At 34.2% G+C, this 26,599-nt stretch overlaps 3 protein-coding genes and 1 long non-coding RNA gene across 7 annotated transcripts; 2 read left to right on the forward strand and 2 right to left on the reverse strand.

The window, feature by feature from the left end:
- Positions 1 to 2,555: 2,555 nt before the first annotated feature.
- LOC18050050 (protein Dr1 homolog) lies at positions 2,556 to 7,877 on the forward strand. 2 transcript variants are annotated; one of them, XM_006440825.2, is made up of 6 exons: positions 2,556 to 3,022; positions 3,158 to 3,219; positions 4,282 to 4,371; positions 6,093 to 6,187; positions 7,174 to 7,242; positions 7,500 to 7,877. In XM_006440825.2, exons 2-6 carry the CDS (start codon positions 3,165 to 3,167, stop codon positions 7,662 to 7,664), a joined length of 474 nt encoding a protein of 157 aa, XP_006440888.1. In that variant the 5' UTR covers positions 2,556 to 3,022; positions 3,158 to 3,164; the 3' UTR covers positions 7,665 to 7,877. The 2 variants fall into 2 exon arrangements, with proteins under 2 accessions (XP_006440888.1, XP_006440887.1); XM_006440824.2 differs by having other exon boundaries at positions 7,503 to 7,877.
- Positions 7,878 to 7,963: 86 nt separating this feature from the next.
- On the forward strand, positions 7,964 to 10,039 carry LOC18050052 (protein MIZU-KUSSEI 1). Of its 2 annotated transcripts, none has more exons than XM_024188151.1 (2): positions 7,964 to 8,240; positions 8,321 to 10,039. In XM_024188151.1, exon 2 carries the CDS (start codon positions 9,004 to 9,006, stop codon positions 9,805 to 9,807), a length of 804 nt encoding a protein of 267 aa, XP_024043919.1. In that variant the 5' UTR covers positions 7,964 to 8,240; positions 8,321 to 9,003; the 3' UTR covers positions 9,808 to 10,039. The 2 variants fall into 2 exon arrangements, with proteins under 2 accessions (XP_024043919.1, XP_006440890.1); XM_006440827.2 differs by having other exon boundaries at positions 8,328 to 10,039.
- Positions 10,040 to 13,951: 3,912 nt separating this feature from the next.
- LOC18048307 (kinesin-like protein KIN-8A) lies at positions 13,952 to 18,839 on the reverse strand. 2 transcript variants are annotated; one of them, XM_006440828.2, is made up of 7 exons: positions 17,735 to 18,839; positions 16,900 to 17,173; positions 16,229 to 16,279; positions 16,045 to 16,137; positions 15,562 to 15,927; positions 14,574 to 15,257; positions 13,952 to 14,259 (listed from the first exon to the last, which is right to left on the reverse strand). In XM_006440828.2, the coding sequence occupies exons 1-7, from the start codon at positions 18,583 to 18,585 to the stop codon at positions 14,230 to 14,232; spliced, it is 2,349 nt and encodes a 782-aa protein (XP_006440891.2). In that variant the 5' UTR covers positions 18,586 to 18,839; the 3' UTR covers positions 13,952 to 14,229. The 2 variants fall into 2 exon arrangements, with proteins under 2 accessions (XP_006440891.2, XP_024043096.1); XM_024187328.1 differs by having other exon boundaries at positions 13,952 to 14,263.
- A 5,647-nt stretch (positions 18,840 to 24,486) lies between these two features.
- On the reverse strand, positions 24,487 to 26,268 carry LOC18048308. Its single transcript, XR_002906295.1, has 2 exons — positions 26,039 to 26,268; positions 24,487 to 25,793 (listed from the first exon to the last, which is right to left on the reverse strand). It is a non-coding gene; the product is annotated as an uncharacterized LOC18048308 (long non-coding RNA).
- Positions 26,269 to 26,599: the final 331 nt, after the last annotated feature.

Genomic DNA, 26,599 nt, shown 5'->3' on the forward strand with positions numbered 1-26,599 from the left:
TTTGTTATTACTAGGTACCTAAGAAATTCACCATCACATCCATTTTCTGCAACTTTGCATCAATTAACTTGACTCCATTCATTCTTGAATCTATTAAAAACATTTCTGGCATGCAACTATGATGCATTTTTCAAAAAAAAAATCCTTGATCCTTGATAATTAGATATTTGTGTTATGATTCAAAATATTCACCACTTACTTTTTCATTAATCCTTCTCAACACTTCCTCATATTTCACAACAAACTCTCTAAGATTGTCAATGATGTTACAAAGCCATCAAAAAATGAGTTAATGCCCTCACATCATCTTGTAGTATTCATTCCATCAAAAAAAAAATTACGATTATAAATAGGTACTCAAGAAGCACGTATTTTATAAAGATGATTTAGCTACCATTGTTTTCCAATTTATTTACTATAATCAAACTCTTCCAAGTTTCTTCAAGTTCCTTTATTTTGTAAGTAAACATGATACATTTTTTCAATCATATCTTGAATCTTGATTTTTTGGAGTACACATGTGACAGCTTCTCGACAAACTCCTTCTTAATATGCCAAAGGTAATAACCAATGCAATGGTGAGTATTCAAGAAAAACATTTGCAATGGCCCCTTACATTGCCAAGTCTTGGTCAGTAATAATATAAACTGGAAGACATACTCCCATATCTTTAAGCCATGTCTCAAAAAGCCACTGAAATAATACCTTGATTTCACATTGTAGTAGTGCACAACCAACTTGTATTGATTGTAAATGGTAGTTCACTCTTATGAATGATGCAAATGGCATATCATACTTGTTTGTTCTATAAGTTATGTGAAATGAAATTACATCCACAAAATAGTGATATGCCAACCATGATCGAGCATCAACCAAAAAAAAAAAAAGCTAGTTACTCGCCCTTTTTCACCACATTGAATTGTATGAAAAAAAAATCCATTAAATTTGAGTTGAATCAAAAGATGAGATTTACTAAAATTAAATATTCAAGATTATTTAATATTTTTTCTTTCCATGTAGACCTCACCTCAAATTTTTCTTCCTCTTATATTTTCTCTCTTCCTTCATGTGCTCTCTCTCTCTCCTCCTCAATCTTCTCTTCTCTTGTTTGTTTTTTAATCTTTGACTTTTCGTTTGCTTTTTTTCTCGGCCACAATTTTTTTAGGAAATTATTCAATAGTTAAACAAGTTGTTTGACCTCTTGTCATACATAACCCTCGTACTAGCTTCACACCCACATTTGATTGTTGAACAATTTCCATTTTTTTTTTGTATTGACCTGACTGCATATTTTTCATTGTGTTCTTCCACAAAACTAGCTTAGCTTATTACTCTCTGGTACATAATTCCCTTGATGGGCACAAGTAAATTGTCCAATAATCACCTCATTATAGCCTATTCTATTCTTGGAAGAAGATCGAGTTTGAATCCAAAACCCCTATTGTCTACCGTAATCTTCATAGTAGTTTCTAGCCTACCGTAACATTTCAAAAAAGCATCCCCACATATGGTGCCTCTAATTGTTCACGGTTTTCAATTTCTTTACAATTGTTCCCTATAACGTGTCAAACAATTGAAACAACATAACGATTTAATAGAATGAAAAATAGATTAGGTATAAAAGATAAAAATATTGAAAAAATAAATAATTTATGAATTAGAAAAGTTAGCTAAAATAAATATAAATACAATCATAAAAGTATGACAACATATCAAATCTTCTATGTTTTCAGGCATCTTCACAAAGAGTTGTGAGGTGAATTTGGAGAGAGAGAAAAAAAATTGTGGCCAAGAAAAAAAGGCAAACAAAAAGTCAAATATTAAAAAACAAACAAGAGAAGAGAAGATTGAGGAGTAGAGAGAGAGCACATGAAGGAAGAGAGAAAATATAAGAGAGAGAAAGATTTGAGGTGAGGTCTACGTGGAAAGAAAAAATTATTAAATAATCTTGAATATTTAATTTTAGTAAATCTCATCTTTTGATTCAACTAAAATTTAATGGATATTAATGAGTATAAAATTGAGAATATTTTTAGAGGTTATTGATCCACCCCTTATATATATGTGTACGTGATCTCACATATAATAGGTGTGGGAGGTGGAGTAGACCAAATTATTATATCGTAGTGCAAAAAGTATTTTTCTTTTTTGATTACGTGAAATTTATAGTTAACAAAATCGAATTTTATGTTGTTAAGTCCTAATTCAAACTGGAGTCCTAGACTCTCATAGAGAACGTAAGTACTATACATGAGTTTGATGTGTCATATGATATATTATTTGCCAATTTAACTCTTTTTAATGCAATTTATTGTCTTAAAACAATCTGAAGTGGTGACTTAAAAAGTTCGTAGATTTTGTTCTAACAAATATACATACATTTCCAATGGGCCTAAACACAAGTGGTTAATAACTTGGGCCAACGTTCATCAAACATAGCCCAAGCCCAATAACTTTTAAAAAGCCCACTCCGGTCAATCCCGCAATTTGTACTAGCCCTGTCTTTTATTTCTGGACAACACACGTACGAAACTTCATTGGTGCGTGAACGATTAAAGAGTGAAAATTAAAAACTAAATACTGCCCTTGGAAATATATTCCTTCTCTTTCGCTTTTCCCTATCCAATTAAAAAAGAAAAAAATATTTGAGAGAAAAAATTACATAGAAATTGGAATCCTCACGCGCCCTTAACTCTCACGTCCCAGCACTCTCCAACCATCTTATCCACTACACGCGGGTCCCGCACAACGACCACCACACGACGTTCCTGAGTGAGCGCGTGAGGGAGCAGCTTTGTTTTGTTTGTTTGCGTTTGCCCTAATCGCATGCGAGTGAGAGCTCTCTCTCTTATCGTGAAGAACAACCATCAAAAGCCATGACTTTGTTTGATAAATCCAGTATATATCAACGATGTCCCTTCCACTGAATCGTCCCTCGACTCGGATCTTAACTCGACTGACTCGTTTTCTGCATCCTTAGTTGATTCTCTCGTTTCTCTGTTCGACTCGGTTCGGTGACTCGGTAAGTCCCCTTCAGATCTGTTATCGGTTTTTCGATGACTACGTCGTTGTTTTCTTTTCCGATTTTTCATGTATACGATATATGCGATCGATAATTCTTATTATTTGATTTATTAATCTCTTGTATATATTGAAGATTAAAGATGGAGCCGATGGATATTGTTGGAAAGTCAAAGGAGGACGCATCGCTCCCAAAAGGTCAGTTTTTTTTTTAAATATTTTTTTTGTTAATTTTTCATTTTTTTTCTATTTTTTCTCTGCGTATTTTCTAAGAGTGATTTTTTAATATAGCTAACTGTTTTTTCTCAATGAGAAAAACAAGGAGAAATTCATTTAAATTCGGTCAGAGGATTGTTAATTGATTGATTATGAAGGTGATAAGGCATCGAGAGGAAATTATAAAGTTGTCAACTTAAGCATAATAAACTATCTTAGGTGGTTGCTGTTCATGTGAAGATATGAAACTAGTGCTATTTGGGGGTTGCTTCAAGTTGCATAGGGATTAAGTTTCGTGGACAGTAATCATTCTGTATTGACGGGGCAGTTTTCTTCTTGACTTTGCTACTAAAACATGAATTTCATCGAAAACTGTATGATTGACCATATGTTTTTATCTTATCTTAAATTTTTTTTTTTTGAATTGTTGCTTAAGTCATATATATATCCAGTATCATCGGTTTGTCTTTTCCTCTTTCTTTTCTCTGGCCTTGCTCACACTTATTGTTTACTCGTCCGACTCATGTTCCTTTTTGATTAATGGAAATTTGAGAAGTTGGCTATCAATTTCTTATAAATTAAGATTTTTATGTTTGAGGACACATAAGCTCCTGATGTTCTTGGAAACTTTTTGAAGTAGAAGATAGAATTATTTTGAAGTCATTTAATTTTAAATGTTATTACTTTACCTTTACATATTGATACAATACTTGCCTTAAATTATTACCCCGGCTGTTCGATAGGCATACCACTTGACATCCTCTTTGGTTGACAACACCTAAAATATAATTTAAGTGGCTTATTATTCAAAATTCATGTTTCTATATGTAGCCATTGAATCTAAGGTGTTGCTTGGGTGCTTAAACTGTAAGCTCCCTAAACCAATCACTTTTCAGGAACAAGACACACATTGAAAAAACTTAGGAAGTTATGTTTCACATCTTTTATATTTTGTTGGAAGTTTGTAATGGCTGTTTATTAGCATATGAGGTTGATCCTTAAGCATGATAGTTAGTAGTTACCTGACTGTGACTTTTCTTTCAGCTACAATGACTAAAATTATAAAAGAGATGTTGCCAGCAGATGTACGTGTTGCAAGAGATGCTCAAGATCTTTTGATTGAGTGTTGTGTAGGTAAGTTAATAATGAAATTTCATGACTTCCATCTGATTCCATCTTCATTTTTTATGAGTAGCATCAATCAAATGCAACTTTTCTTTTTGGATAAACCTTTAAATTCTTCAATGCAATTTTTGAATTGTTATTTGCCCATTACCCCCTTTGGCATGTAGCTGAATAGTTTTCTTTTCGGGTGAGTGATTCCTAAAGACTTTTTATTGCAATCTGTGAAAGTATTTTCATACCATGAGAATAGGTAAGTAAATAATGGAATTTCATGACGTCTATGTGATTCCACCTTCATTTTTATGAGCTGCATCAATCAAATGCAACTTTTCTTTTTGGATAAAGATTTAATTCTTCAATGTGATTTTTTATTGTTATTTTTCCCATTACCCCCTTCTATATGTAGCTGAATAATTTTCTTTTCGGGTGAGTGATTCCTAAAGACTTTTTATTGCAATCTATGAAAGTATTTCCATACTATGAGAAAGGTGCTTCCATGCGGTTTTGTTCCAGAATCATCTCCTCTTATTTGGGTTTTAATGTTTGAACTATTCATTTAGAAGAGTCTATAGTCTTGATTAAATTTTATCATAAATATTGGACTTTTCATTTAGAAGAGCTTAAGTCTTGACTAAATTCTATTATAAATCATCTTTCAATATTAGAGCTTCAGTTAGATGGAAGGAATTTCACAATTTGTTATATCTTCTTTATCTATAGGCTTCCAGGCCAGCAACTGGTTTATATGGATTCTCAGTCGAGAAATCTAGTTTTCAGACAATCCAGGGCAGGAGTAATTGTAACTAGCTGCTTTTATATATGAAGCATGAGTTTGACATTTCATGACTGTCACTTTACATGTGTATGCTTATAACTATAAATGTTCCCAATGTCTCTGGTGGAGAACAAGGTGGACTGTTAGCCTTTTTCAGATAGGTCACAAGAGGAGTGCATAAATATTATTGCTTCAGGGAGTATTCTCCTTCACCAGGATTTGTCATGATACCATAAAAGAAGAATGATTTTTTAGTTCCTACTGGATGGACAACCCTGTCCACGGGATTTAATCTGTGTGCAAAAGAGTATTCTAAATTAGTACAGTCTTTCCTTTTTTTGAAGACAAGCTATATAAACATTACTTCAACTACCATTCTTTGACTTACTGATGTTGATAATATTGCAATTCTGAGGCTGGAGAGTGTGAAATAGCTTGGCCGTTATGAACTTATTCTTTACTTAATCAGAAGAGATAACATGAAAGTTTAATGAAGGCGTTTTTAACCCATCTGAGAGAACATGATGATCATTGTCCTACTGATTTATTAGATGATTATGTTTTTTTTTCCTTGATCAGAAATTTCTTGAGATAACATGAAAGTTTAACGAAGGCATGTTAACCCATTTGAGAGAACATGATGATCATTGTCCTACTGATTTATTAGATGATTATGTTTCTTTTATTACTTTTTTTTTTCAATTATTGTCATGGACTACAGTTTTTACCGCACAACTTCAAAGATATAACAAGTCAAATCTGGCAGTCCTTGTGGGTGCCTTAAATGCATTAGGTGGAAAATATTCTTGGATGCTTTTATATACATATATCATGATTTTTTTAGGAGAAAAAAATGCATTCCATTTGTAGTTCTCTATTACTAATTGTTCTACACTTTAATTGTCAAATGGATATTATGATAATGGTTAAAATTTTTTGTTTTAATGCTTTGCAGAGTTTATAAATCTTGTTTCCTCTGAGTCCAATGAAGTTTGCAGCAGGGAGGATAAAAGAACAATTGCTCCCGAGCATGTACTCAAGGCTTTGGAGGTTTTTGTTTCTTACATCACTCATCTTAAAGTCTAAATTTGGTTATTGTTACGTATGCTTTGCATGTTCACTTTTTCTACTTTATTCAATCTTCCTTCCTTAAGTATCTTTGCAATCGCAACTGATTTGTCTGACTTTTGTTTGTTAATTCATGATACTGTGGCTGAATAGGCAATAACTTGAAATAGTCCATATTATAGTTCCATCGTTTTGGTTTTGTTGGATAAAGTATATGTTAATAATGCTTACAGTATGAAGAGTTCTAACAAAAGGGTCCTGCGGGGTTTCGATTATTGGACTGCTAGTCAGTCATATTCTTGTTGTTGGAGGAATAAGCAGTTATCCTTGAATTTTTTTAGTAGCTTTGATCGTAACAACATTCAGGAAAGACTTTTTTTAACTTATATGGTCCTAAATCTGGGGAGAGAGCTCAGCTAGAGCTCAAAGAGCAGTGAGATTTCTTTTTCTACTCATTATTTGTTTCAAATTGCAAGAGAGCCTGGTCTCAGGCTCCAGCAGATACAATTGAAGCAGCCCTTAAAAGATGATCTAAACTAATATGGGCAGAAAAGAATTTATAGGTTTCTTTCCAAATCAGCATTAGTCAATCTTAGTCTACTACCTGTCTTAATAAACTGTGTCTGAGTGGTGGCATGATCCTTGGGTTTTTTCCCCTTCCATGTGTTGTGTTTTCATTTCTATGAAGGTTGCATCTTCGATATTTAATTCATGTAATCGGCCACTGCATATGGCCTAGTATTTAGTGTCTTTTTTGGCAGAAAATTGACATTATTTTCCCTTAATAATGCTGGGGATTTTTATCCAAACAAGCCTGCCACGCAAGATCTGGAGTTTGTTAGCAATATGTATATTACTGTGTTGTGTTTACTTGTATTTAGCTTGTTTGCTCTCTGAATTTAAGTTACACGTGATTGTGGTGGTTTGCATCATTTACATCAGAGTAATAATGTGATTTATGATATTAGGTTCTTGGGTTTGGTGAGTACATCGAGGAGGTCTATGCTGCATACGAGCAACACAAGCTTGAGACTATGGTAATTTTCTATTTTTTTCATGCCCTTTATTCATGTTTGATTTTCTAGAAGCTTGTTTAGAAACTGGATTGTAGCCACCAAATGCTTGAAAAACTTGTTGGGCAATTGGCTGGCTGGTTTCCTCTTGTTGTGCTACTGCTGAGTCAGTTGAACTGGGCTATCGAATCTGTGGATGATGAATTTCCACAGTTACTATAGTTCATCTTTTTAAGCACGGCGCAAGAGTAGATGCTAATATTTATAGAAATGCCTACCAGCAGGACTCGTTGAAAGGTGGCAAATGGAGCAATGGGGCCGAGATGACGGAGGAAGAAGCAGCGGCTGAGCAGCAGAGAATGTTTGCTGAGGCACGTGCACGAATGAACGGTGGAGCCGCTGGCCCTCCCAAGCAACCGGACATTAACCCAAGTTTAGAGAGCTAACTAACTATAGGACTTTTAATTTTCTCCAGCCATAGGCAAGCATCCTTGACTCTTTCTGTTCTGCCTTTAGTCTCTTATATTATGTACAAAAAGCCTTTGTGAGTGCAGTAGCCTATGTGGATATGCACTTCCATTTGTACTTTATCTTATGGATCATTGTCTATAACTTAATGTAATTAGTGAGCTTTGTTCAAAATCCTTCCCTTGATTACATATATGGTTCCATTATTTGCTCTATTCTATTTTCAGAGTGCCAATAGTGAAGAATTTTGTTCAAAAAAGGCAGAAGGGGGAATGGGCAAAGACAGACTTAACCCAGTCTTTCAACTTGCTTTTATAATTCTTGCTTTTTTGGTGGCATATTCAATATCTATACTGAAAGAGGTTTTAAGCTAATTAGGGCATGATGTCTTCTTTTATATATATGTATACCTAATGATTTTTATTAAAATAAGCAACTGACTGATGTGGCAAGCCCCACTATGAACGGTTTGTAGCTATTCAATGTGGCAATTTGGGCAGCTGCAGATTTGAAGTCACTTAGGATGCACAACTTGTAGAAGTGGTCCTACAAAGGTAAGTGATGTGTCAAATACTGGTAAAATCCATTCAAATAAAGTGAATATTAATGGTCCTACAGACAATTGAGGCGTCAGTTCGCAGGTTGGTGTGAAATGTGGACATGTCACCAAAGGGCTTAGAGAAATGGGATTTCATGAGAGGATTCAAGAACTCCCCTTTGAACCCAAGATTTAGCCAAAGCCACCAACAGTAGCACACGTTTTAACACTACAAGACAGATGGCTAGCACATTAGCAGACCAGAACAAATGTTGGCATGCCATGTCTGAAGTCTGAACATGAATATCAGTGATGTGTTTTTGTGTTGGGTTTGGGATTTTGTATTTTGTGTGGTATTTTGTAATTGTGTTGCAGCAACAACACTTTACTCTTTTATGGGGATTCAGGTCAAAAGAGTCAGTCAAGCCAAATCCCTTCTCTTTCTCTATTTTTATACCCCACAAAGAAAGTGAACTAACACACACATTGTCCCCTTAGATTCCTTTCTTTTCCATTTGAATGAAACACACTCTCTTACCCTTTCTCTCTCCTTCTCTCTTTTTCTCTTGCTTCCTAAATCAGTTGGTGGGTCAGCCTTATGTTGCTTTTGTCAGGATTCTCTTGCACCATATCAAAGAACCAGAAACAATGAATTAATTTAATTGAAAAATACAGCAAAAGCCTCCACAAAAACATTTCAATAAAAGAGTAGAAACTAGAGTCACTCTCACTCACTCACTTCCTTCAACAATCAAAGTACAGTACACCATCTCTAGCAAATGAAGCCAAACATGGCTAAAACCTCTCAAGATTTCTCCTCCAAGAGACACTTCCACTGGACCAAAAAGGTTGGTACTGATGATGATGATCATCATCATCATGCTCATGATCAAGCTCCAACCTTTAAAGCCCCTGCAAACACAACTGAAGAAGAGAAAAATGTGAACACAAACACAAAACCATTCCACCAAGCCTCTATGCAAACACCAAAGAAGAAACTCCCAGCTGTTGCTGTTGCCAGGCTCAGAACGGTCCTCTCAACATTCGGTAAGCACAGATCAAACCTCCCATTGGGCCTAGGTCCCCGAGTAACGGGGACCCTTTTCGGCTCCAAGCGAGGCCACGTCCATTTTGCATTCCAAAAGGATCCCAATTCCCCGCCAGCTTTCCTGGTGGAGCTTGCCACGCCAATTAGCGGATTAGTGAGAGAAATGGCATCTGGGTTGGTGAGGATTGCCCTGGAATGTGACAAGGAAAAAGAAGATGAGAAGAAAGCTGTGCGCTTGCTGGAAGAGCCCATGTGGAGGACTTATTGCAATGGCAAGAAATGTGGATTTGCGACCAGGAGAGAATGTGGGGCCAAAGAGTGGAAGGTTCTGAAAGCTGTGGAGCCAATCTCAATGGGTGCTGGTGTTTTGCCAGGAACTGGGGATGAGGCTGAGGCTAATGCTGATGGTGAAATTATGTACATGAGAGCAAAGTTTGAAAGAATTGTTGGGTCTAGAGATTCAGAGGCTTTCTATATGATGAATCCTGACAGCAATGGAACTCCAGAGCTTAGTGTCTACCTGCTTAGAGTCTAAGTCAAAATTTCCCTTTTTTTTTTTGTGTCTTTGCTAGTGAGATACTTGTTAGTTGTTAAAGCTATTCAGCCATGAAAATGGAGGTCTAGCTTCTCCCAATTTTCTTTTTTCTTTTTTTTTTCCTCTTTTCTGGAAAATGGGTGGTGGGTTTATTGCACTTTTGTAGTTTTAGGCGGAGGGGGAAAAATGGAAATACAGTATAACATGATGGGTAGGTGGGGGATTAAATGAAGGTGTGTATATGTATAGCTTCTTCTTTGTCATTAATTTTAATTAAGTTAATCAAGATCCACTGAGCCTTGTGCAATCATTCATCATTATTCTAGCATTTTTGGTTTTAATTATGCCTCAACTGCCTCAGTTAAGAAGAAAGATGAAATATCCCTCTTCAGAATTTGGCCTTTCATTTCGTCTTCATTGCTCTTCCTGTTCCACAGCATTTAATTAAAGGTAGTAATGTGCTGCAGTGAATACTCAGTGTTGGTACGCTATTGCCAGCATCAGATTCTGATCCACATGTTACTATTCAAAATCAATGTCTTAGCATTTTGGCGATTATTTTTTCCCTTTTACTTTGGACAGTTGGTGGTGTTTGCCAAATCCAAATGGTCAAACTGAGAATTTCAATATTTCTTATGTATATTCTGTAAGGAATTATTATAGATCACACGATAATCTCTAACAACAATAATAGTCTACTTTTGTAAACCTGGAAGTAAAAGTTTGCAGATAGACTACTGTCTTTTGTTCAGATTTGGATTCATTTCTTGGAGATGAAATTAAGTAATTTGGATGTGGAGAAAATGATTAGAGCAAATGATCCATGTTGTTGTGGGTTCTGCAAATGATTATTCATGATTTATCTTATGAGTGTTCCTTGCTTTTGCTTCTTACACTTCTTTCCCTGTTTAGCTTGGATCCTTGGCCTCTTTGCTCATACATTCAGCCATAAAGTATATCAACATTCGGTCTAAAAGAGCAAGGTGTTCCCAATCATTGCTTTTTTGGTGCTTAATTCTGTGTGGGTTGATCCCAAGAAATTTATTAAAGCCTAATCATAGAAGTCATCAAAAGCAAAATACACATACAATTGGGAAAATAAAATATAAAAAATCTCAATCCTGACAGCAGAATTGGGCTTTTCCCATTTGTTGACTGCTTTTTCACATTAGCATTTGATTTTCTGCTGGATTTCAAAACTCCTTTGTTTCCTTCTCCAAGTCTGCTAATTTTTTGTAGTTGCCACCAAAGTACCTTGCAAGAAGTGTAATTTCATTACATCCCAAATGACATATATAACCCCCTAAAAAGAAATACAAAATTATTCTTTACATGAGCATTTTGGTCACTCAAATGGGCTGTTAGAGCACTGTGCTAGGGTCCTACTTTTCTTATCCGAGTAGAAAAAGTCTTTGAGTGAGATTGTCTCTATCATGTCGCTACACGGCTATTTAGTCATATCATTTCTCATATTTTCTACTATTACGCCATATTTCTTTCTATTTCTTCATTTTCTTATAATTCAAGATTATTTCTCTTCCTATAATTACTAAATGTTTATGTAACTTTGTTTTATCTATTTATATATATGTAACTGGTTTCTGATACTAAATCTTCAATATGTAAAAACGTTAGTACTTAAGAAATTAAATACAAGTGACTTAAATGGACTAAAATGGACATGACTTAAATTAGAACCGAATAATGCGTTAGAAGTACTAAAAATCAATTACAAATATATAAATAGACAAAATCAAGTTAAATACATACACACACATACATAGAATAATATTCTAACGAGGGATCCTTTACTCTATATGTGTGTGTGTACATATACATACATATATATATTTATATAGTTGACAAACATCTTTACTTTATATAGTTTTTTTTAATAAGGACATTTTTATTTTAATAAAATGAGAATGTTATTAAAATATAAAAATTTACAGATTTTAATAAATTAAAAAATTATGTTTTATTATTTATTAATTTATTAAAAAATATATTTTTTTATTTATTAAAATAAAGGTACCCTCATTAATATATATTTAAATGATTTAATATCGTATGATAAGACAGAGGGAACAGCCTTTGCTAAAACTTTACCGAAAATTCAGATGATTTGGATTACAGCTAGAATTATTTTAAACAAATCCGTTTATACTTAAGATTACTAAGCACAGAAACCGAGGTATGTTTTGATGATCTACTCATCATTCTTCAAAAGATTCAAAAGTTGGCTGCTCAGCATAAAGCTAAGGCCACAACGCTATCTAGCATTATTGCTCTACTTTGAATGCTACCCTTAGCTTATTAAAAGTGACCATCTGTATCCCCATAATTCAAATCCATAGAGTACTCATGGCCTACTTGTCTCAAAATTAAAGCTCTGTATAAATTTCTTATAGACTCTGTGCTGTGGCTGCTTGCGTTATACAGAAATGTTAGTTGGATTTAATTACTTCAAAAGGAATCAAGCACGAGCCAATGAACTTTTGGTCCACTACTAAATCTCTACTCTCACAATTAAAAAAGATGATGAGAGTAGGGATTCGAGTCCTCATGAACTAAAAATTTTCTCAATTAAACATTATATATAATTGTATGAAGTTTATTTATAAGTCTTTTTCTCTTACGAAATACGAGTTAAGAAGAGACATTCCTCCTCTGTGAGGGTTATTTGTCTGGACATATACATAGATTTAATATAACAATGTAAATTTCAGTTAAGTCCCAATTATATATATCTGATTGTAAATATGTGTAATCAATATTAAAAAAAAAAATGAAACAAGCACGCTCGTGTCCTCTGCTTGTTTCCAGGAAAATGGAGCCATGAATGTGAAAATGGAGCTAGAAATGTGTGTATATTAAGGGATGGGGCATCACAACATTAAATGATAAATTCACCATCCTAAGGAGTAAGGATTAGCCCACCCTAAAGAAAAGTGAAGCCTAAAATCACACATATTCAACTCAAGTAAAGTTGTGTATAATTTTCTTGAAGATTATGTAAAACTACCTCCATTAATTTAGATGGAAACTGATGATGTGGTTTCTGTTTGTTTACTGGGGAAAAGAATATATCCAGAGTTTTGTACTTAAGATGACTTCCAATGAGGTACTTAGAAATGCCATACTTGAGGTCTTATTTGGTATTGAGGTGTTATACCTTTTAAGTTATTACTGTTCTAAAAACTATAATTATGAAATAAAAATTAATAGTATGTAGTAAATATAATTTTTAAATAATTATTTTGACAAAATTAGTAAAAGATATAATAGAGTTTTCATTATACAAGTGCAAAATCAAATCAACTTAACTTTTAAGTTATGGTAGTTAGTGTTTATCAAATATTTTATTATTATAGTTATATCCAACCTCAATCCCAAATAAGGTCTTCCTGAAGTTCTCTAGTTGCTTCAAATCATTGAATCATTTTATCATATTAAGTGATGATACCACAATCAATATGACCTACAAGCTGGTAATTAACTTGCCTCAGAATCTTCAACTGTAATGATCTATTTTCATTGGAATGAAATTTTAAAGATTATATGCTCACTTTTTTCTCTCTACATCCTTATTTAATCAAGCTAGTGCTCATGAGTACATTGATACCTTATTTATTAAAAAGAAAAACAGAAAAAGAAAAGAAAAGAAATTTGGGATGCCTTTAGCAGCCCTCTAAAACAAAAGTACACAAACTCTAAGCCCAAAGAAAAGTGAGTTGCCGAAACACATGGACCCAATGTGTGCTAGGCGAATGCTTTACGGTTAACAAATTGACCCCATTTTTGCAGATGGTAACTACTAACTATAGCTTTTTAGAAATGAAAGTCACAGGCCGCTTCCAACATTGTTTATACACTTTTTCTATTTCAAGGGATCATATGATTCACATTCTTTTGTTTCTGCGCCTTCCTATCCTTGCTTTATTTGTTATTTTGAGTGGCTCAACATCAAGAAAACATATGATTATTAAAACTATTCTTTCAAAGAATGAATTGAATCTAATAAAGAGTTTATCCAGCAGTGGAATGAAACAACATGAGAATCACTCCATGAAATTCTGAGAATGAACTAATATAAATATACATCGTTTCTCCAATTTTTTTTTTTTTTTTTTGAGTCAACAAAAGAACCAGGAGCTTGGTAAATTAAAGAATACAGTACTCAGATGCAAAGAGAAATTATTTTTCTTTTTCCTGGTCTTGGTTGATCACATAACATACAACTTGAGATATACAGGACCAGTGCCGCCTACCAAGCAATATTCGATCTCCTTTCTTCCCGTGTTGAACTGCCAGCTTGAGCAGAGAGTATGGAAGAAAAAGATATAAATGGCCAACCATTGTCATCTCTTGCCTTTGGTTCCTTCTTTGTGCTTTCAGTTGTGTCCTTCTTGCTCTCCTTGACTAAATGTTAGGGCCTTTGACGAGCAAAACCTGGCTGAATGATGTGTGGTCCAAAGATGAACATAAACCAGAAACATGGAGAGGCAAGCTGTATCAGTTACAGGAAGAAAAATCTCACGTGCATAAAATGCGAGAGACATAAAGAGGGACACCAAATTTCTAACTGGAATAGGCGCCTGGCCATCTCCCTTCGAAATTGATTAAATTCAAACATACTGTATAAGGTTGCTTATGTCTTAGCCAAACATGAGTATGCATATTCAATGCATGTATGATCCTATCCTTATTGTCTATACATCTTTCAAATTTAAGAGAAAAAGATAAGGGGTAAATGATCACTGTACCTGAAGAAGCATTGAGGGTGGACCAGGCTCTGGAATGACATGACTTCTGGTTTTTCTTCCACTTAATGCAGTAACTGATGGGCTGTTAGCTGCTGTTATGTCCCAAAAGCTTCTCTTTTTAGTTGTTGGGACTGGTGATCGAAAACGATGACTAGGGCTCTTCAACTCCCCTGTATTTTTTTCCTTGGGCCGTAAGGTAGCCCTTGTTTGTACGCCTGACTTCTTCACTCCTTCAGTTCCCCCTCTTTCCAACTGCTTATCACTTTTTCGTTTAAGTTCTCGAATAACATCATCCTTTTGCTTTAGTTGCAAAGCATGATCCTTCTTCATTTTCTCAATTTCTGCTTCTAATGTCTTCACAGTCTGTTGAAGCTCTCGAAATCCTTCTGGTGCTACCTTTCTCTTAAGTTCTGGTGTAAAACAATTCCCATGTAAGAAAGATGATCTTGGCTTTCGTTTTTCATTTGGATGGGCAGTGGATGGAGGAGTTAAGAGAGAGGAAACTGAAGAGGGGGTTGGAGAATTTGCAGCTAAGGCTTGTGCTTCAAGGGCTAGTAGTCTCTGTTGCTGGCGAGCCATTTGTACTCGCAACTCACGATTCTCCTTCTGCAGTTCAAGTAATAGCTTCGCTTGATCTGTTCCAGAATCAGGTACTTGAAGTGTTTCCTCATTTGCCTCACCTTCCTGCAGTTGTAGCATATGGCAGAGGGTACCATTAACAATAATTGAAACATATGTTATTTACTAATCACTATATAAAAGATAATTGGGTAGAAGTGATTGAATGACTAGGAAAAAGATATGAATTAATCTGCAAGGACGATAAAAGCAATGCTATTTGAATATTAAAAGTTCAAGGAGCTGATGCTATCTTGCCGTTAGAAGCAGAAAAATAAGAAGAAATATTGTGACACAAGGAGAGAATCTAGCCACAGTGATTAAAATGAAAGTTACTGCAAGTGAAGAGTGAAAAGTCAAGAGGATGAACCTTTGTCCGGATCTCCTTGGCTCGATCAGCCCAATGCAGGGTGTTTTGAGTTTCACCAAACGAGAGATTGCATGGACTTATATTAGCAATCATTACAGTGTTACAAGCTCCTCCTAATGAGTCCTTGAGAAGTTGCGTAAGCTTTGAGTTTCGGTACGGTATGTGTTTCTTACCCTCAACAAGGGCATTGATACAACTGCTCAGTGCAAGGAGTGACCGATTTATGTTGGCGCCCTCAAGTGATCGCAGTGTTCTCTGATCTGTTGCAAGGGCTCTTTCTGACCCAGCAAGATCAATGAGTGACAGTTTTCCTACTCTATTAATGATGTTCATAGAAGCATCCTTAACTCTATATTCAATTATAACCTGAACAGAATTTTGAAAAAGAGAGAGAAGATCAGTATTCAGTACACAGAATCCTATAAATCAGTACACAAAATCCTATAAAATTAATGAACTGATGGGGATAACATCCATGGCTACCTGCAGAATAGCATGGGAACGTGAAGAAGTTTCATTGGCACGAGTTGGTTCAGTGGTTCGGTTTTGGTTTCCTCGTTGAAGCAATGCCATTACCTGGCGCAACAAACATGAAAATGTTTTTCTCTTCTCTCATTTGACCATCTCCTAACTATCGAAATCATCATGTTGGAAACAAAATGTTTACCTCATCCGTAGAGTAAGCTCTGTATTGCGTAAGTCCTGCAGCTAAAATCCCCTACAACACATTTGAACGACCAATTTTCCATCAGATATTATTTCAATTTTCAAAAGCCTTGATTGAATTGAAGAGACGAGACTAATGAAGATCAGTATTCTTACTCAAGATCACGTTGATATTTGTATTCAAAACAAATAAATTTAATATATTTGGTTCAGGAAGAAAAAAAGACAAATGGATGCAAAATTTCAGGCCTGCATCTTTATTATTAGATAATATAATAAAAGAAGAATGCCCTCACAGCCAATTAGGCTATTCAAATGAAATTCACTGAAGTAGCTACTTTGCTTATTGGTCTTGCATTTTTAGTATGAGTTCATGACGGTACATTGTAAGTTATTCTGCTTGCTGGAAGAAGATTTCTAATAATACAACGTAATTAGACATCTATGGAAGTGTATAACATAAATCTTGTCAGCAAATGATGAATTTAGAAGATATTCTGGGAAAAGATACGGAACCATTTTAATTATCTTGCAAGCTAAACCATTTGGCAGTAAATATTGAGCTGTTAATTTCAAAAGCAACAATCGGCCACATTCAGAAGAGTGAAAAACTATTAGTTTCTAAAGACATGCAATGTGACAATCTGAAGTCGTGTGAGCTAGGAAACAGACCTGTTTATCTTCTCTAAGGACCAGAGGTCTTCCAGGTGAGAGCAAATCCCTGACAGTTTCATTGTAGACCTCCAGATACGAGAGGTGAACTACATGGTTTCCGTCACAACTTCTCTGCCTAATTTTGGTAAAGAGATCCTTGATTGCCAAAACCATCACTCCTGGATTCTCAATTGTACCAAGCATCGTATATGTTTTCCCAGCTCCCGTGGCACCATAGCAGAACACTGAACCATTCCTTCCCTGCAGAACTGCTTCCACCAGGTCTGCGGTTCTGAAAAGTCAGAAAGAAATTCTGTTCTGTTAAATAATCTCCCAAAGTCAAACTTCAAGTGGTAATAATACTTGAATGTACTAGTTAAATTAAAGTTTTAGGCAGTATTAGTAGCCTCTTTCAGGTGACATCAGGCCTTTATTTCCCTCTTGTTATCCTCCAATTGGTAACAAATATATAGATAATGAACATAAGAAAAAAAAGAAACTCATCACATAAGCAGTAACAAGTTTCACACAACATTAGCAGCATGTTTTATGTGGCAAGTTCAAAATATAGAATAAAGTTTAAAATGTTTTCTTTTCCATATTATCTTAGCTTACACAATGGGTAAATACTTTACAAAGCATTTAACAAGTACAAAAATGGAAACTCAATACATATTTGAAACACACAGCGGGAATAGCATTAACACATAAAAATTCAAACAAACACATGTAAGGTTAAATTTCCCGGAAACGATCTAATAATAAAAATATTCAAACAGAGAACTGTTCCAGTTTCATAGCATTAAATCAAGTATAGAGAATCAATCAAAGCTCAAGGTTTTCACAGACTCACGTTCTGGAATAAACCTCATGTTGAGAAGTGGAATCCGGAAATGAAGCATCAAAAGTAAAATGCCGGCCACGAAGCCTCTTCAGTCTAAGATAATCATGTTCATTGGCAAACTCAGTCAAATAAACATCCCTTTTATTCACAATTCTCACACAACACCTTGACCCAGATTCCTTCTCCTTCTTGGACATAGGCCTAAGCCTAACGAACACAAGAATTCGACTCCCACTTGGGACATGTTTCCCCAAAACAGCCTCCGGTTTCTCCAATTCTTGCATATTTTTATCCCCAGTTACACCTTTTAACTCTGTTTGTGCCACAGAACTCCCCATTGAAAGCTTTCTCGCCACAGTAGTCGTCACATTAGCCTTTCTTGGACAAGATGGAAAGCCTAGAATTCGATCAGGACCCATCAAAAGATTCTCCTTGGCGTCTTCCGTAGGTGGTTGAGGCAACACAAAGGTTCTTGTTACTCTAGAACTTGGCAGCTTTGCTCCCATTGGTGCTGGCATTGTTGACATTGAGTTCTCTTTCATCACATCTTGCAACAACCTTGAATCTTTTGTTTCTTTGTCTTCTCTTTTGCAAGAATTCACGAGATCAACGCTCGGATGTGTAGCGAATCTTTTTTCATCAGGCTTTGGCGACTGGTTCCTGAAAGCTGATGAAGCCCTCTTCTGCTGCTCATACAAGAGAGTCAAAGCTTTCATTTTCTCTTTCAAGCCATGATGTGGGTTCCTTAGAGCAACATTCACGTGGGAAGAAGCATCTTCTTGATCTGATCTGTGTCTCGTTCTTGTTCTTTGCTCATTTTCTTCGTGATTTGTGACTTGAGACCGAGTTGACACAGGCATTTGATTCTGTTATAATTTTTTCTTGCTATCCAAACATACCCAGAAGAAATTTTCCCTGACCCAGCTGAAAAAACCGCTCAAATTGCAAGATAGTTGTAATCTTTTTCCGGGAAAATGCAAGAAATTTTGCTGAAAAATAAAATCAATATGAAAGACCCTGTTGCAAGTGAAGAAGCAAAGAGAGGGAAGATGACGATCATGGGCGATTTGCTAATAATCTGAGCCGTCGATCTAAATTTTTGAAGTGAATTGCTATTTACACTCTTTTTTTTTTTTGAGAAGATGCTATTTACACTCTTATTTTTGCTATTAGCATTTCAAATAAGAAAAAGTTACTTTCACAAAAAGGGGAGTGGAAGAAGTAACATCTGGAGTTCAATTAGTGGCTTTTCTACTTTTGAATCAACAATATTTTAAATGTTTGTGTGTAACGGTCAAATTGTTGTCAGGAAACTACAAACGGTTCAATTCAATATCGAGAGGCAAATGAGTGGGGTCCATTTAGTAATTTCGCTTTTATTACAATGTTAATAATTAAAGAGAAAATCTCTTTTCAAAGTGACAAAACAGAAGGCAAAGGGGCGAATATTATCCGATGCACATCCTTTGTGCACGCTACATCAATAATTAATTTTTTTCGGATTTGTTTTGTTAATTACTGATTACATAATAAAAACCCAGATTAAAAAAAAAAAAAGGAAACAATTTGAGTACTGTGGCATTTATGATGATAGTGATCAAAATGCAGATTTGGGATGAGATTTGTATCAAGTGGTTGTAATTGCATCATGGGTTTCTGTTCAACCAAGTGGATTGCGGAGATCACGTATATATTTTCTCACTTTCTAGAATCGTTCGACTCGTGGGGGGTGAATGATGAGATGACAAATATAAGTCTTATCACTTTATGCTAACATATAAAAAAGGAAAAATATCCACCGTCTACTTATTTTTTACACCTTTTTTTAAAAATACATAATTCCTTCATTTTTTTGCTAGACTCCACTTAAAGTTACATTTTTTTTTTACTTTTCCACTTCCGTTTGGAATCCGTTAAGAAAACTAACGGAAACTTAAAAAAATGACTATTTTACCCCCAAAACGAAAACTATAATTTCACCCTAAAAAATGCCAAAAATAATAAGATTTAATGATAAATATCATTATTGGTACGTTAATGAAGTACAAAAAAATCTTAACTATTAGAGATTATAACTCAATGAATAATAAAATTTTACTTATCTTAAATTCAATTAATGGTTTGTGAGATTGAGCTATTTTTAATACTACTGTTATAATTTAGCATTCTAATTACCGACATATTTTAAAAAAAAAACTTGCATTTGATGGTTGTGGAATTAATGTCTTTATTGACCGATGGGAAAAATTATTAGATTTAATCTGATTATTTTTTATAATTTTTAAGGTGAAATTGTAATTTTTGTTTTGGGGGTAAAATGGTCATTTTTTTAAGTTTCCGTTAGTTTTCTTAACGGATTCCAAACGGAAGTGGAAAAGTGAAAAAAAATGTAACTTTAGGTGGATTCCAGCCAAAAAATGAAGGAATTGTGTATTTTTGAAAATGATGTAAAAAACGGGTGGACGGTGGATATTTTCCCTATAAAAAATTGTCTTTGTTTTTATCTAGAAGGAAGCGCACCCCTGTTGAACAATCAATTTTCTACTTGGCTTCCAAATTTTCTTAATTTCTTTAATCAAATCTTTATCTTGAAGTCAAAATTATAGTAATGAACTAATGATTCCGTGTGTTAAGCTGCATTGAGCTAATTTAATTACTTCCTCAATCTAAATGCTTGTAGCTTGGTTACACGAATTAAGCTGGGCACAAGAAAAAATATTTTAAAATAATTGCAAATATTTTTATTATATTGTATTAAATAAAAATAATTAATTTAAATAATTTATAATATATATTTCTAAAATACCCAAAAAAAAAAAAAGTGGTTAGGTGAATGTGATTGAGAGTGATCTCAATTCTCATAGGATACTAATGAAGAATCTAATGCTTAAGAGTGAGGCATCATAATTTCGCATTGATTTGTTAGAAATAATCATTGGACAATACACGTAAAACCCTTCTCAAGCAATATATTCTTTGAAATAAGAGATTTAAAGTTAAAATTGTGCAAGCCGAGACCCAAAGTTAAAAATATCGTTTGTTACGAAGAAGTCTTTAAGTAAAATTTTCACCCCTAACAGTTGCATTTATTTTGTTTAATTAAGCATATCAAAAGCAAATAAAAAATATTATTGCTTTGGTTATATAAAAACATCATCCCAATACTAAAGACTATACAAATGCAATCAAACTGAATGAATGAATGGATGAATCTGTGCCATCTCAAGTTATAAACTAATCTTAGATCAAGTGGGACATCATTATATCAACAGCCCTTGGCAATGATAATTTGTGAGTGGCATATATACATACATATATATATATATATATATATATATATATATATATATATATATATATATATATATATAATTAATTAATTCCTTCAAAGGGAGGCCAATGCAACAACCAAATTATGAGTCTTAATTCATGTATGCTTTAGAGTAGAGAATGTCATCATTATATATTTTTATAGTCTATTAGTTTTCTCGTGATGAGTAAATTAAATGGGGATCGATATATGTAATAATAGCAATCTAGTTAATTATAAATTCTGTGCTTGGTTCGAATTGCACAATACAATTGATCAAACTATCAATTATCATTCTCGTCGTACACTAGCTAGTCCATGTGCTAATCCCATGCCACGTTTGGAAGCCAAATAAAAATAATTAAGAACGTTTTTTTATGGATTTAAGAAGACTTTGTGACTAATAAGAAATCTTTAAAAAGCTACAAATATGGCAAAGTGTTTTGTTATCTATCATAAATTCAGAAAGTACAAAAATAAAACTATTTTCTCAATATTCTAACGCTAAATTATTTGTCCCTCCTTCTCTCACGTAACATATGTGACAATTGACCCTTTTGGCAACAACCTAGATAGCTCAAGTTGATTCAATATGGAATATTAACCTCCATTTATCAACATTACTCTTAAACTAATTGTTCAAGGCAAAAAATCTAAATTGACCATATATAGTTTTTTTAATGGAAAGTAGCGTGAATGTATTCATAATTTCAACGAATATTACATGTTGCCACGCCATATATTTGGATTAGTCGTTTCTATAGCTAACTAATTAACTAGAGAATGGGCACATGTATTATAAGATATAAGAAAAAAATTGAAATTTTATATGTTGAAAACTCTTGCTTAGATTCTGAATGATTGAAATAACCTAAAAAAGTTAAATAATTTTTAATTTCTAAATTGTTTGTGCTATAATAAGCAAATATTCAGATCATTCTTGATGGATGTTTTTCATTTATAGAGTGATGATATTAATAGTAGGAGGCGGCTACTTTGCACTTGTGATTCCAAATCCCCCAATTTTGTTTTTACCAAACCTACCGTTGGATATTATCTAACGGATGAAAAAGCGATACACTGGCAGTGAAAGTTGTTAACATGAATATGTTAATAATATTGATTTTGATGATAAGAAACTTTAAATGGTTTTTAATTAAAATATTGGACATATTCCTTAATAAATGAAAACCTTATAATCATTCCAATCATATTCATAAAAAATGGACTTTCAAAGTAGAAAATGACTCTCTGCAAAATCTGGTTTAAAATGTGATTCTGAAAATAAACGGTGAACCGTTTTCTTTCAAACGATTAACCGATTAAAACCAGAGAGCAACAAATTGCCTAAGCTCTAACCAATTAAGAAAAACGGAAAACACAGAAAGTTGGGAAGGCTACTGGAATTTAACGGTGAACCGTTTATTTAAACGGTTAACCTATAAAATCCAGAATTGAAGGTTGTACTCTTCTAGCACCGTTTAACAAAACCGGATAAGGCTAAATTATTTTACAGGTTACTGGAAACAAACGGCGAACCGTTTATTATAAACGGTTAACCGGTAATATCCAGAGAAGTCACTTCATGCAAATCCTTAACCGTTTAATGTAAACAGATAACTGATGTTCATCTTGCAGGTCTCTGGAATTTAACGGCGAAAGGGTAATCCTAAACGGCAAACCGTTTATTTGAAATTTGGCCCAACGGTAACTTTTGACTAGTCTAAACGGTTAACCGTTAATGGTTAACGGCGAACCGTTTTCGGGCTGACAATTTGCAACGGCTAGTTTTTCAGCTCCAAATATAAATAAGCTCATTCAAATTCAAACAAGTTTGATCGCAACACGACTATTGAGCTTATACTCGAGAATACAATCTTCATAGAGCTTTGAACACATACTTGCTTCATCTATTCAGATATTGGGCATCATTGTGTAATCTTAAATATTGTGAGAGGCAAAACAAATTTGTAATCTTTTGTTTTGAGTGATTGTAAGTGTTGGGATACACTTGGGTTAAAGAGATTGAGATAATCTCTTGTTGTAAAGGTTATTGACACCTTGGAAGTCAAGTGTAAGCATTTGAAGCCTTGGAGGCTTGCTTAGTGGAATCCTCAAGCCCGGAAAGCTTGGAGGCGTGGACGTAGGCGAGGTTGGCCGAACCACGTAAAAATCTCTGTGTTTGAATCTCTCTTCCCTTATCTTTTTATATTGTGATCACCTTATTTGTTATTGCTTTGAATTTAGTTTATATTTGCATTAAGCTTTTTTTTTTTTATAAATTGAATAATTTTTAGAATTCTAATTCACCTCCCTCTTGGGTTGCATAACTAGAATTTCAAAAGTAACCTGACAAATAAGTTACAAACCGGTCACTAAAAATTGTGCAATTGTATGGTACACAATTACAACTAACTGGTTAGAAACAATTAACACATTTGGACAAGTATACTGCTGATGATACGTTAATGGAAGCTGCAGCAAAAATTGAAGGAATTTCTAGAAGGTAGATTGCAGAGTTAATGCAAGCGTGCAGGCATCTGGTTATGAAAGTGAGAATTGTGTGATTCATCCATCCTTATCCCGTGTAATTGTAGATTATAAAGTATCCAAGCATCAGCAGAGAAGGAAACTTGCAGCAATAGGCGGAGGAAGCGAGAGATTCAGGAATGATATTTTTATTTTAATCAGGTACTTTTCACTTGTAGGCTAAAAGAAAAATATTAATGAGCATTTGCATTTCCTAACATGTATATGATGTCAAGCTTCTGTTGTCGGCACCGTTACATTAACTTATCTCATTCTCTTTTGCTTTTTTCTTTTTATTAGATCATCATATCACCTTCAAAAGACGCCCCATTTTCTATAGGGGACTTTGTTCGCTCTATTAGTCAGTTCCAATAAATGTTGTCAAGTAATTTACTAGTATAATAATAAATTTCAATTTGTATTCTGCTCTCATTTTAATGTTTTTACCCGTTATTTTTTTTTCCTCATTTCTTGCTCCATGCTTATAGTGTGATGAAGAATAATCTGTAGATAATGGAAAAGCCTCTTGCGAATGACCAATCAAATATTGGAGTCCTAGGAATATGATTATCGAAATATTATATGGTAAAGCAATCTAAAAAAAACCCGGCTATGAGGTTACTGTAGCAGCACATAAGGTAAAAGAAGATTGATCATTCAAGTACACATACAAAAACAATTATGTCAATAGTAATTTAGTGCATATTCACAGCCTGAAATCAGAAAATGCTTGGAGCAAGGAAACAATCACAAATAATGGTATAGCTTAATAATAACACACCCCAGCAACTATCCAAAGGATATAATTAGTTTATTTACCCAAGCACCATCATTATTCATGAGCGATGTCGGCTAAGAAAAAGTTTAACATAAACCAATGACAAGTTTAATATAAGCATAAGCATTAAACCCAGTCAAAACATTCTTGCCAATACATAAACTATTATTATGATATGAAAACATACAAAATTTAAGATTACATATCATATTGAATTCCCATGATACAGCAAACAAAAAGGTTGCCAGACTTCAGGCATTTGCAATATCCAATCACAAAAGGAATCTTAATCTCAGCTGGGTACAATTATGCAGAAAGGTGTCGAATCCCTGTCCCCAATTATCCAATCACGAGAATCGTTTTCAAGCTTCCTGCTTCTCCCAAACTTCTTCAGTTTAATGAAAACTCAGCACACACCTCGGTTTCCACTGCACTCATTCTTTTCTTTTGTTCTTGTTTCTTCTCTCTCGTTGGTTTTATATCCACGTAACTTAGTTAATAACATAAGCTTCCACTATAGCATGACCAATAACTAATACAATTTACATACCAAGGGGGTTTTCCCAATCTACAATTCTTGTCCAACTTAACTCAGTCTTTAAATTAAATCTGAATCTAAAAATTAATATAAATTCAAAATATGAAAAGAGATAAAGACATAACACAATCGGGATGTTACAAAAGCAGGCTAATAGAGATCCAACACATTTGCATAGTGTTGATGGATATATATAAAATTTTGTAGATGAAAAATAGAGATAATCCAGATGACACAATGAACAAATGGTATGCAATGTGATTATGATTAAGAATGTGAATGTGGAAAATAAATTTAGATTGCATACAGAGCTGCAGGTGGTCTTTTGCAAGCCAAATACTTGGTGTAAATCAAAATATTGTGCAGCAATTAATAGTGAGTGATTTTGCATTAAAGGATGCCCTGATTAAAACTGACATGATTGTTCAAAAGGTTTTGTGCACAGAGGCTATATTTTGCCTACTTCCTGGGCATATGACGAGTTTATTTCTATTTTCCATGACATGAGATGTAGAATAAGTAGTCGGCTATGTGAATTTCAACAGCCATGGATGACAAGTTTGTAATCATATTATCATATAACAAGGTTACAACAACACATATTATTTTTATTATGACTTCAAAACATACAAAAGATTGTATACCATATTAAATTCCCTGAAATGATAAAAAAGAAAAGCAGCCCACACAACAACAATTTTCATTATTTAACAACAAAAGTATGCCAAATTAACTTGACAGTGTCGAACAACCGAGAAATAATCTAGAACAACTCAGTTTGAAGTCTATGGAGTTGTTGCAGTAAGACAAAACCGTATCAGTAACACGAACAATCGAGATAAAACCAGTCATATAGGAAGATACTTATTTACTGGTTAAGCTTTTGGGATCCGGTGAAACCAGCTCTGAAAGCCTTCATAGAGAAACAATCAAAGTGAATAAATTTAAATCCATAATACGCTGATTATAAAAAGAAACCCGACTTACATCTACATTACCCAAGCAAATACCCATATATTGTGTGTATCCCGTTCTATAATTTAATCCCATTGTATAATTTCAGAGCCCCAATATACCCACTCTAAAATTACACAAATTAGTTATTCACAAGCATGCTAACTAAGATACTCAAGTTTGCGATTCTTATGAAACACCTACCTCAATCTTCACTGACGCGTTCAATCACCAGCATCTGAATCTCGACCGACGATTTGACCTTCTTAAAATCCCCTTCAATACAGCTCGTGTACGAGTTTTCTTCTCAGTTCATCAATGAACGATGCGATTTCCTAGTTCTCCTCTCTTACCCCAGCGTCTGGATATAAAAAGCCTAATTAACGACTTACCATAAGAAACCCCTTAATGTCACGCTGCCGACGATTTTTCTAACCCAGTTTTTTTTTTAAAGTCTGGTGATGCCGGTGACCAGTTAACATCTTTATTGCCGGACGTTAGTTTAGAGCCTTTGGATTTTTCTCTTTGCAATCTAACGGTCAGATAACTAAAAGACAAAAATCAGTGATTCTAAATCACGTATGCACAGTAGTTGGACCCTTAATAGTATACCAAATCTTTTAATTCCCTTCTACATTTCACGTAATTTTGAAAAAAAAAAATCATTCTAAAAATAATAATAATAATAATTAGTGACTGTGACACTCAAACGAATTTCAAGTTTCTTAAAGAAAATCACTTTCATGCTAATTGCATTGGACCCTT

Source organism: Citrus clementina, unplaced genomic scaffold (assembly GCF_000493195.1).
Source record: "Citrus clementina cultivar Clemenules unplaced genomic scaffold, Citrus_clementina_v1.0 scaffold_3, whole genome shotgun sequence".
NCBI classification, from domain to species: Eukaryota; Viridiplantae; Streptophyta; class Magnoliopsida; order Sapindales; family Rutaceae; genus Citrus; species Citrus x clementina.

What these genes read in the sequence shown, in the direction of transcription:
- LOC18050050 (XM_006440825.2), top strand. Translation starts at nt 3,165, where the DNA reads ATGGAGCCGATGGATATTGTTGGAAAGTCAAAGGAGGACGCATCGCTC. An exon ending in GGACGCATCGCTCCCAAAAG is followed by an intron (nt 3,220 to 4,281) that starts GTCAGTTTTTTT and finishes CTTTTCTTTCAG; the next exon opens with CTACAATGACTAAAATTATA. An exon ending in ATGTACTCAAGGCTTTGGAG is followed by an intron (nt 6,188 to 7,173) that starts GTTTTTGTTTCT and finishes TTATGATATTAG; the next exon opens with GTTCTTGGGTTTGGTGAGTA.
- LOC18050052 (XM_024188151.1), top strand. Translation starts at nt 9,004, where the DNA reads ATGAAGCCAAACATGGCTAAAACCTCTCAAGATTTCTCCTCCAAGAGA.
- LOC18048307 (XM_006440828.2), bottom strand. Translation starts at nt 18,585, where the DNA reads ATGCCTGTGTCAACTCGGTCTCAAGTCACAAATCACGAAGAAAATGAG. An exon ending in GAGCTTACTCTACGGATGAG is followed by an intron (nt 16,138 to 16,228) that starts GTAAACATTTTG and finishes TTGTTGCGCCAG; the next exon opens with GTAATGGCATTGCTTCAACG. An exon ending in GTTCCCATGCTATTCTGCAG is followed by an intron (nt 15,928 to 16,044) that starts GTAGCCATGGAT and finishes AATTCTGTTCAG; the next exon opens with GTTATAATTGAATATAGAGT.